The sequence below is a fragment of the Nansenia antarctica genome, assembly GCF_963989245.1.
Source record: "Nansenia antarctica genome assembly, chromosome: 6".
In the NCBI taxonomy this organism is placed as follows: Eukaryota; Metazoa; Chordata; class Actinopteri; order Argentiniformes; family Microstomatidae; genus Nansenia; species Nansenia antarctica.
Genome location: NC_137676.1, coordinates 71877412 through 71889911, shown reverse-complemented (window position 1 = coordinate 71889911; position 12500 = coordinate 71877412). Strand labels below are relative to the sequence as shown.

Genomic DNA, 12500 nt, shown 5'->3' with positions numbered 1-12500 from the left:
CACAGGCAGACAGAGAACACGCCCTAACCCTAATGCAGTAGTGGTGACCTAGTGGATAGTGAGTTGGACTGGTGATCAGAAGGTCATGAGTTCAAATCCCACTTGGGGAACACCACCACTAGTGTGTACTTGAGTAAGACCTGGGAACACCACCACTAGTGTGTACTTGAGTAAGACCTGGAAACACCACCACTAGTGTGTCCTTGAGTAAGACCTGGGAACACCACCACTAGTGTGTCCTTGAGTAAGACCTGGGAACACCACCACTAGTGTGTCCTTGAGTAAGACCTGGGAACACCACCACTAGTGTGCCCTTGAGTAAGACCTGGGAACACCACCACTAGTGTGTCCTTGAGTAAGGCACTCAGCCCTCAGTTACTCCAGGGAGACTGTCCCTGTAATATCTACTGTAAGTCGATTTGGATAAAAGCGTCTGCTAAATGGTTCAAATGTACACACACACACACACACACACACACACACACACACACACACACACACACACACACACACACACACACAAATCGGAGCACAGGCTCATTCGCCTCATTGTAATTGGGGAGCATCGTAGTAATTGAAACTAATTACCCGCCCACTCATAAAACTGACAATCTGGAGCTCTGGATCTCACAACCAACATCCACCTCACTGCTGAGACCACTAATGGACCCAGCCTCTATAGTTAGATTCACTGTTCCAAATGACCAGAACACACAAGCCACAACACAGGAGCCTGAACACACGAGCCAATTCACAAGAGCTTAAACACAAGAACCAAATCACAAGAGCTTAAACACAAGAACCAAATCACAAGAGCTTAAACACAAGAACCAAATCACAAGAGCTTAAACACAAGAACCAAATCACAAGAGCTTAAACACAATAACCAAATCACAAGAGCTTAAACACAAGAACCAAATCACAAGAGCTTAAACACAAGAACCAAATCACAAGAGCTTAAACACAAGAACCAAATCACAAGAGCTTAAACACAAGAACCAAATCACAAGAGCTTAAACACCAGAACCAAATCACAAGAGCTTAAACACAAGACCCAAATCACAAGAGCTTAAACACAAGAACCAAATCACAAGAGCTTAAACACAAGAACCAAATCACAAGAGCTTAAACACAAGAAGGGTTGCATAGGGCAGTACGGACAGTTGAGAGGATCAGCGGATGTGAACTTCCCTCCATCCAGGACACCTACAGTGACCGCTGTGTCAGAAAGGCCCTCGGGATTACCAGGGACCCCAGCCACCCTGATCAGGAACTGTTGGAGCTACTGTCGTCAGGGAAACGGTACCGAAGCCTCGGGGCTAAAACATCCAACCCAGAGGATGTCAAACAGCTGTTTACCCCAAACAATCAGTCTCCTGGAGAAATAAAATACACTGGAAGGATACAAAACACTGTCTCCCCCAAACCTACCACTCACACTACAAAAATAATATTATTTATTAATGGCGTGCACTTTTAAAATCGCGTCAGTGACCACCCCGCCACTGATGTGAAAAATCCTGGATTTCTATATATACTTTTTTTTTAAAATAAAAAGTACCGATTTAAGTACCGTTTCGGTACCGGTACCGTTTTTAAAGTATCGATTTGGCACTGGTATCGAATAAAACCAAACGGTACCCAACCGTAGTCTCACGCCCAATGCGTGATCAGATCCCACCTGGGGAACACCACCACTAGTGTGGCCTTGAGTAAGACACTCAGCCCTAAGTTACTCCAGGGAGACTGTCCCTGCAATCTCTAATTGTAAGTCTCTTTGGATAAAAGCGTCTAAATGCTAATGCTAATGCTAATGCTAATAATAATGCTTTAATGCTAAAGGGTTAAAATGTGAATGTGCTGTGCTGCTGGGTCAGTGTTCTGCAGAGGGTCTGTCACTGTCACTGTCACTGTCTGACCTGAACGCACATCAACACTGAGTCTCCTGTCAGCCTGTCAGCCAGCAAAGCCGCCATCTTGGAAAGGTATTCAGTGTTTGGTTACCTGCTGAGCACTCTGACAGTTTTAACACACACGCAAATGCATGCATGCACACACACACACACACACACGCACACATTCAAAATATGTTGCATAAGCCATAATGTTATGTCTATGAAAGGAGAACGTTGCTGTTGTACGCCTCATTAAATACTGAATCTCTTAATCTCATACACTCGCACGCACGCAGACACATCCCACACACACACACACACACACAAACACACCGAAACCATAGTATTCAATTATCAAAACATGCCATTTAGCCTAGATCCCAACAGGATTATCTATAGCTGTTATGCCGCCAATGGATAAAAAGCAGTTTTAGAAAGTTCAACAACACAAACTGTTTCCTGACTGATAAAGGATCATTCCTTCAGCCTCAGCTTTTGCCCTGACCCTCAACACAACGGGACGGTTGCTATTAATATTCAACCCAAAACCTGTTTTTCCCACCCGTCCTCTCCAGCCATCCCACCTTGCCCTGCGGTCCTACCTGGGTAGAGCTGGTAGGAGCCGGTGTGGTGCCAGCGGGGCAGATATCTCATCCTCAGAGGGAACCAGGCCCCGCCATCCATACTCTCCAGGCACCCCCAGACCCCCCCAGACTCCCCCAGAACGCCCACACCCCGTCACACAGCCTCGGGGACGGGGGAGGAGGGGGTCCCCGAAACGACCAGACCACTACCCCTCATCAGGAACGGACAGAACGAGAAAGAAAGAGAGGAGAAGAGAGGAGGAGAAGAGACGGGTAGAGCGTGGTCGACGCAGTCCACAAACCACCGAGCTCCCTGACACTCGGTACGGCCGTGTCACGCACACACACACACACACACACACACACACGCACACACACACACACACACACACAAGCGTCCGGTGGGGTAAGTGGAGACACACACGGGGCTTTGGGTTGTGAATAATTAAAGGCTATGAGAGGAGGGAACCATAGATGGCAGTGGCCGAAAACACACACACACACACACACACACACACACACACACACACACACACACACACAGGACAGGGCCATCGGGAGCCTGAAGTATTGATGAAAGGTGAACTATATATATCCCCTACACAACACGGCATAGGCTTTAGCCACAATACCACCATAGGAGCTAATGCAGCCTACACACACACACACACACACACACACACACACACACACTACAGACCCCAACCATACTGGATGGAGGAGTGGTATCACACACACACGTGTGTGTGAGGAGATGTGATGTCGTGTCATTCCACTGACTTCCCGCAGGATGAACAGATTAGAGGAGGTTTACACACACACACACACAAATCCACTGACATTTTCTTTTCTACCACCCACATGGGGTGTTCAGCTCTGGGAAGGACGGACACACACATACACACACACACACACACACACACACACACACACACACACACTGTTCAGCTCTGAGGAGGGACACACACACACACACACACACACACACTGTTCAGCCTACTGCACACACACACACGCAAATTTGAACAAGGGGTCGTAAACGCATTGGTTTGCATTGATCAACATCGTCTGACTGTACTGCCACCGTGTTCCTGTGGTGAGTCATCCACCCTCCCCTCCTCCCCTCTCTCATCCCCCTCTCCTCTCCTCTCTCTCACCCCGTCCATGTTCCTCAGGGCTTTTGTTATGCACCCAACCAGGGGGATCTAACACACAGCAGGCGTTCCAACAACGTTAGCACATGCTAATGAGGCTGGGAGGAACAGACAGAGGGACGCTATCAAACACGTCTATACCAATGAGCCCCCCCCCTCTCCTCCTGGCTAGCACATGCTAATGCTCAGCTAGCTTTAGGCTAGCACATGCTAATGCATCTCCCTGTGATAGTGCGCTAGTTTTAGGTTAGCACATGCTAATGCATCTCCCTGTGATGGTTGTGCTAGCATTAGCCTAGCACATGCTAATGGCTCATCTGGAGCAGAGCAGTGAAGACACCTCTATGTCTGCATGCTGCTCCCACTGTGTGGGAAACCTTTTTTCCATTTTCGGACATTTGAACCATTTATTTAGCATTTAGATGCTTTTATCCAAAGCCACTCACAATTAGAGATTACAGGGACAGTCTCCCTGGAGTAACTAAGGGCTGAGTGCCTTACTCAAGTCACACATCTCAACCTGCTTACTCAACTTACACAACGCCTCCTTCGGCTATTCCCACGAGGGATTTGACCTCATGACCTTCTGATCACCAGTCACTCTCACAACTCACTACCAGTTAGTACCAGCACAACCTGAGTGTGCACATCGCTGCAATAACACTGTACAACTCCTCCTCTGGCTGGCTGGCTGGCTGGATCGCTCTGGGCTTACTTACTGTATAAGGTCCCAAATGTCTAGTGGTCTATCTGTATTTTGTATTATTTATTTTTATCTGTTTTTATTTTAGCCTATTCTTCAATTGGCACTTCATTTTGTTGTTGTTGTTGTTTTTGTCGTCTGAGCTGCAAATTTCACCTGAATTTCCCCTCAGGGATCAATAACGTACCTACTTACCAGCCTATCTATCAGAAACATGAACGAGCTTGCTGCCACCGCCACCCCCATCTTTCTCACACCCAAACAACAACCACCAGCCAACCGACACCTAATCCAACCTTTATATCCCAACCGACACCTAATTCAGCTAAGGCCTTTATATCCCAGGTGTCGCTCAAAAGCGCTTCTTGGGATTTGGGGCTCCATCTTGGGCTGGAAGGTGTCGGTGAAATCTGGCAACGCTGGCCACTCTGGCAACGCCGGCCACATTAGCACATAACCCTACCACAGATACCCCCCCGCCTTGCAGACAGGCATATCTCACACCACCCAGGGGAGGCTGGTGGAGGTAGAACACCAGGGGAGGCTGGGGGAGGTAGAACACCAGGGGAGGCTGGGGGAGGTAGGACACCAGGGGAAGCTGGGGGGAGGTAGAACACCAGGGGAGGCTGGGGGAGGTAGAACACCAGGGGAGGCTGGGGGAGGTAGAACACCAGGGGAGGCTGGGGGAGGTAGGACACCAGGGGAGGCTGGGGGAGGTAGAACACCAGGGGAGGCTGGGGGAGGTAGAACACCAGGGAGGCTGGGGGAGGTAGAACACCAGGGGAGGCTGGGGGAGGTAGAACACCAGGGGAGGCTGGGGGAGGTAGAACACCAGGGGAGGCAGAACACCAGGGGAGGCTGGGGGAGGTAGAACACCAGGGAGGGAGGCTGGTGGAGGTAGAACACCAGGGGAGGCTGTGGGAGGTAGAACACCAGGGGAGGCTGGGGGAGGTAGAACACCAGGGGAGGCTGGGGGAGGTAGAACACCAGGGGAGGCTGATGGAGGTAGAACACCAGGGGAGACTGGGAGAGGTAGAACACCAGGGGAGGCTGGGGGAGGTAGAAACACCAGGGGAGGCTGGGGGAGGTAGAACACCAGAGGAGGCTGGGGGAGGTAGAACACCAGGGGAGGCTGGGGGAGGTAGAACACCAGGGGAGGCTGGGGGAGGTAGAAACACCAGGGGAGGCTGGGGGAGGTAGAACACCAGAGGAGGCTGGGGGAGGTAGAACACCAGGGGAGGCTGGGGGAGGTAGGGGTCTAAGGATGGGATCATTGTCATGAGGAATGGTATCAAACACATTACACTGAGCCCGTCCTCCGATTTCTACCTCCACCAGCCTCCAACACACGCCAGGAGGTCGGACCCGGACAGCCCTGACATGCTGAAGTGAAACTCCAAATGGCAGTCGTAAAACGTGCCGATTTCGCCCAAATTCATGGCTTTTTTCCCCGCCTTTTTCTTGTATTGCATAGCAACAAAGCGCTCACTAGCAGAAGGAGAGGTGTGGCAGAGGTTTAGTTGGTCTAAGCTGACTATGCTAAACTATTCTAAGCTATGTGGATGAACGGACCTCAATCTACCTAGCAGCCTGACAGACAAGTACAGAGCAACAACGACATAACCAACATGGCTGCAACATCGCCCCACATTAACATCCAACATCTCCAATAAGGTCTGTGTCGATAGATAGATAGATAGATAGATAGATACTATAATTGATCCCAGAGGGGAAATTAAGGTGTTAATTAACCCTTGCACACGCCAGGACATAGAGAGACAGAGAGAGACAGGAGAGAGGAGCGAGTGAACACACAGACAGACAGGAGAGTAGAGAGTGAACACACAGAGACAGACAGGAGAGAGTGAACAGAGAGACACAGACAGACAGACAGGAGAGTAGAGAGTGAACACACAGAGACAGACAGGAGAGAGTGAACAGAGAGACACAGACAGACAGGAGAGAGTGAACACACAGAGACAGACAGGAGAGAGTGAACAGAGAGAGACACAGACAGACAGACAGACAGGAGAGTAGAGAGTGAACACACAGAGACAGACAGGAGAGAGTGAACAGAGAGAGACACAGACAGACAGACAGGAGAGTAGAGAGTGAACAGACAGAGACAGACAGGAGAGAGTGAACAGAGAGACACAGACAGACAGACAGACAGTTGTTTGTACTCACCTCCATCGGAGACCGCAGCGGACTGCAAGAAAGCACAGAAAGACATGAGTGAGCATCTGCCTTCATCACACACACACACACACACACACACACACACACACGCACGCACACACGCACGCACACACACACTACTGCTACACCCAATGGGTCCTGGGCTGCACGGACTCACTCACACACTCTGTGGCGTGGATACACACACACACATACACACACTCACTCACAAACAAACTAGGGACCTTAAACACTCACTCACACACACACACACACACACAAATACAATCACAGGCACACACACACACAGTGTGTGACGACAGACAGTAGTTGGTACACTGAGTGTGTGTGTGTGTGGGTGGAACACTGAACTAAACTGGCTCAGCTTGCTCTACGAGGAAGTCCCTCCACTATGGGAGGGGTTTGGTGTGTGTGTGTGTGTGTGTGTGTGTGTGTGTGTGCGTGGGGGGGGGGGGGGGTGAACCCCAAACCCCACCCCCTGACCCCACCATGACATGCTCAAACCCCACCCCAATCTCACAGTGATGTGAGATACACAACACAAGTATACAAGCACTTCAATAAAACAACACACACACACACACACACACACACACACACACACCCGTCCAGACATGCAGCAGTAGGATAATATCTCAGACAGTGACTCGGTTAACTGTCAACAACCAGACAGAAGAGAGAGAAGACAGAGAGAAGGGGAGGAGTGAGGTGAAAACAGCTCTGTATTGTGTTGAGTTTTACACTTACATGTCTACAGGAGAGAGACACACACACACACACACACACACACACACACACACACACACACGTGCTCCCAGCATTAGCATAAGGCCTTTAGCATGCTAATTTGGCTCTCTGGCCAGAGCCTGCTGATTGGAAGAGCAGTGGGTGTGTGTGCGTGTGTGTGTGTGTGTGTGTATGTGTGTGTGTGTGTGTGTGTGTGTGTGTGTGTGTGTGTGTGTGGTTTCGAGCGCAGGGGAACAAGAGAACACACAGCAGACAAACACATTACCATATGGAAACTGTGGTTAGCAGGGTTCCTCTGCGTGTCACACTGCTCATTACACACACACTCACACACACACACACACACTGCTCATTACACACTAACACACACACTCATGTGTTGGCTCACACGTGTGTGTGTGTGTGTGTGTGTGTGTGTTAGTGTGTAATGTCAGTATGCGTGTATGTGGGTGTGTGTGTCTAATGTCAGTATGTATGTATGTATGTGTGTGTGTGTGTGTGTGTATGTGTCTGTGTGTGTGTGTGTGTGTGTGTGTGTGTGTGTGTGTGTGTGTCTGTGTGTGTGTGTGTATGTGTCTGTGTGTGTATATCTGCGTAAGAGTAGCCTCTGCTGAATACATGTGGTATGCATATGTGGTGTGTGTGTGTGTGTGTGTGTGTGTGTGTGTGTGTGTGTGTGTGTGTGTGCGCGTGTGTGTGTGTAGGTGTGTGTGTGTGATAGAGAGAGCCCCCCCCCCCACCTCCCGTTCCAGGGTGATCTGTTCCAGAACCCTGGCTGTGGTGAAGTGGTTTGGCCCATGATACCAGCCCCCCCCCCCCCTAGTCCCCCCTCCCTCTCTCTCTCCTCTTCCTTACAGCCCCAGTCCCCCTCTTTGTGTCTTTTCTTACAGCCCTCTCTCTCTCTCTCTCTCTCTCTCTCTCTCTCTCTATTTAGTCCTAGTCCCCTTCTCTCTTTCTCCTCACTTTCTCTCCCCCCCCCCTCTCTCTCTCTCTCTAGCCCTAGTCCCCTTCTCTCTCTCTCTCTCTCTCCCCCTCTCTTTCTCCTCACTTTCTCTCCCCCCCCCTCTCTCTCTCTCTCTCTCTCTCTCTCTCTAGCCCTAGTCCCCTTCTCTCTCTCTCTCTCTCTCTCCCCCTCTCTTTCTCCTCACTTTCTCTCTCTCTCTCTCTCTCTCTCTCTCTCTCTCTCTCTCTCTCTCCTAGTCCAATTCTCCACCCCTACCCTGCCCTGTTCTTCCCCTCTCTCTCTCTTCCTCCAGTACACCACCCTCTCTCTCTCTCCCCTCTCTTGGCCCTCTTCCTCACCCTCCCCCTACCCCCCCCCCCTATCATTCCAGTGGATCCGCTCTCTCCCCCCTTCTCCTCTCTTGTTCCACCTCTCAGTTGGCCCTCTTCTCAACATCCTCTCTACCTCCCTTCTCCTCCCTCTCTCATTCCAGTGGTGGTCCCCCTCTCTATCCCTCTTTCCTATCTTCCCCTCTTCTCCTCCCTCTCTCATTCCAGTGGCGTTCCCCCTCTCTATCCCTCTTCTCTCTCTCCCTCCCTCCCTCCTCCCTCTCTCATTCCAGTGGTGTTCCCCCTCTCTATCACTCTTTCCTAACTTCCTCCCTTCCTCCCAGTGGTGCTCCCCTCTCCATCCCTCTTCCCTCTCTCCCTCCCTCCTCCCTCTCTCATTCCAGTGGCGTTCCCCTTCTCTATCCCTCTTCCCTCTCTCCCTCCCTCCTCCCTCTCTCATTCCAGTGGTGCGCCCCTCTCTATCCCTCTCTCCCTCTCTCCCTCCCTCTCTCATTCCAGTGGCGTTCCCCCTCTCTATCACTCTTTCCTAACTTCCTCCCTTCCTCCCAGTGGTGCGCCCCTCTCTATCCCTCTTCCCTCTCTCATTCCAGTGGTGCTCCCCTCTCTATCCCTCTCTCCCTCTCTCCCTCCCTCTCTCATTCCAGTGGTGTCTCCCCCTCTCTAGCCCTCTTTCCTATCTTCCCCTCTCTTCCTCCTCCCCCCTCTCTCATTCCGGTGGTGTCTTCCCCTCCCCTCCCCTGATCCTAACCATTCCTCCCCCCCCCACAGGGAATGAGTGGGCTTTTCCAGACCTTCCTATACATCTCTCCTCTCCTCCAAGGCTGCCTTACACCACCTTACACCATACACAATACCATGTTACACCATACACAATACCATGTTACACCATACACAATACCATGTTACAGAGCATTGTACTGATATCCATCGCCCTTGTTAACTGTACATATATGTTAACTGTACATATCTTAACTGTACACATCTTATCTGTACACATCTTAACTGTACATATATCTTAACTGAACACATCTTAACTGTATATATCTTAACTGCACATATCTTAACTAAATATCTTAAATGTACATATATCTTAACTGTATATATCTTAACTGTACATATATATTAACTGTATGTATCTTAACTGTACATATCTTAAGTGTACATATCTTAAGTGTATATATCTTAACTGTATATAATCTTGACTGTACATATCTTAAGTGTACATATATCTTAACTGTACATATATCTTAACTGTATATATGTTAACTGTATATATATCTTAACTGTACATATCTTAACTGTACATATCTTAACTGTACATATATCTTAACTAATATATCCTAACTGTACATATCTTAACTGTACACATCTTAACTGTACATATCTTAACTGTATATATCTTAACTGTACATATCTTAACTGTATATATCTTAACTGTACATATATATATTAACTGTATATATCTTAACTGTACATATATCTTAACTGTACATATCTTAACTGTACATATATCTTAACTGTACATATCTTAACTGTACATATCTTAACTGTACATATATCTTAACTAATATATCTTAACTGTACATATATCTTAACTGTACATATATCTTAACTAATATATCTTAACTGTACATATATCTTAACTGTACATATATATTAACTGTACATATATCTTAACTGTATATATGTTAACTGTACATATATCTTAACTAATATATCTTAACTGTACATATATCTTAACTGTACATATATCTTAACTAATATATCTTAACTGTACATATATCTTAACTGTACATATATCTTAACTGTACATATATCTTAACTGTACATATCTTAACTGTACATATATCTTAACTGTACATATCTTAACTGTACATACATCTTAACTGTACATATATCTTAACTAATATATCTTAACTGTATATATGTTAACTGTACATATCTTAACTGTACATATATATTAACTGTACATATATCTTAACTGTACATAGCCTAACTGTATATATCTTAACTGTATATATGTTAACTGTATATACTGTATCTTAACTGTACATATATCTTAACTGTACATATATCTTAACTGTACATATCTTAACTGTACATATATCTTAACTGTACACATCTGAACTGTACACATCTTAACTGTACATACATGTCCATCGCTCTTGTTAACTGTACATACACTATATGGACAAAAGTATGTGGACACAATTATCATCTGGGGCTGTTTTCATAGTTTGGGCTCGGCCCCTTAGTTCCAGTGAAGGGAAATCTTAATCCTACAGCATACAATGTAACTCTGGAGAACTGTACGCTTCCAACTCTGTGGCAACAGTTTGGGGAAGGCCCTTTCCAGTTTCAGCATGACAATGCCCCCATACACAAAGCGAGGTCCATAATGACATGGCTTGCCGAGTTTGGCCTGGGAGAACTTGACTGGCCTGCACACAGAGCTCTGACCTCAACCTCAACCATCCAACACCTTTGGGATGGATTGCAACGCCGACTGCGAGCCAGTCCTTCTCGTCCAACATCAGTTGCCCGACAACATTAATGCTCTTGTGGCTGAATGGGAGCAAATCCCTGCAACCATGTTCTAAAATCTAGTAGAAAGTCTTCCCTGAAGAGTGGAAGCTGTTATAGGAGCAAAGGTGGAACCAACTCCATATTAACGTCCGTGGTTTTGGAATGAGAAGTTCAACATGTAGTGTCCATGTAGTGTGTCTTCACCCTTGTCCTGTACGTATCACACTGTACATATATATTTACTCTACATATCATATTGCCATTCATGCATATATATATATATTGACTTTTTATATTCATATTAATTGCACGTATACTGACTTTATACTCATTTACTTCACTGTCACTGTAATACCGTACATACACCATGCACTGTCCATAGATTCACGTATTATAGTGCGCTACCAACGAGGACCACGTTGGAAACAAGTGTGTCAGTTACGCTTTTACGTGCTATCCTCTGGGATGTACTGTCTGTACTTTTTACCCAAATAAATCAATCAATCAATCAATCATATATGAACATATATCCATATTATGTGCAGTTAGGATATATGTTCATATATAATACGTGAAAGGTGATACACACGTACACAAAGGTAGCAATTTCAAAGCGTTTCTCCAGTTTCATCCTTTCTGCCATCGGAGTTGCAGTTGCTAATTTCTCCAGTTTCTGCGCGTACGCCTGGGTCTGAGTTTGGACGTGGACGACCGCACATTTTCATGCTGGAGTCGTTTTTTTTTATAAATCCCAGAAATCTGTGTCAAAGTTGCAAAAACGTTTATAAATGAGGCCCTAGGTCCCTACCACAACCCACATGGAAGGAAGACACACACACACACACACACTCTCTCACACACCCACCCACCCACACCCACCCGTCCCACCCACCCCCACACCCACCCACACACACACACACACACACACACACACACACACACACACACACACACACACACACACACACACACACACACACACACACACACACACACACACACACACACACACACACACACACACACACACACACACACACACACACACACACACACACACACACACACACACACACAGCAGCCACCACTATCTTCTTCTCACCATCTGGCCAGATAATCTAGCAGGGTTCCTCTCAGACCCAGTAGGTGGTGACTCCCACACTCTCACATCCTGACTAGTCAGACTGACAGATCTCTATCTCGTTAACCATCAGCCTGACTCACGGCTGACAGGCCCTCGTAACTATGGCAACCATGGCAGCATTCACAATCTACATCTTACTAAATAACTGTAGGTTATGTAGGTGATCCCTCTTCCCTCTCTCCCTCCCTCCTCCCTCTCTCATTCCAGTGGCGGTCCCCCTCTCCATCCCTCTTCCCTCTCTTCCTCCTCCCCCTC

General features: G+C 47.6%; 1 protein-coding gene across 1 annotated transcript in view; it reads right to left on the bottom strand.

Moving 5' to 3' along the window:
- Positions 1–12500, bottom strand: part of rgs12b (regulator of G protein signaling 12b) — a gene marked incomplete at both ends in the record, with an annotated part of 67854 nt that overhangs the window by 23509 nt on the left and 31845 nt on the right. The window contains 1 exon segment of the mRNA XM_080534848.1: positions 6524–6545. Coding sequence (XP_080390974.1) covers positions 6524–6545 — 22 coding nt within the window.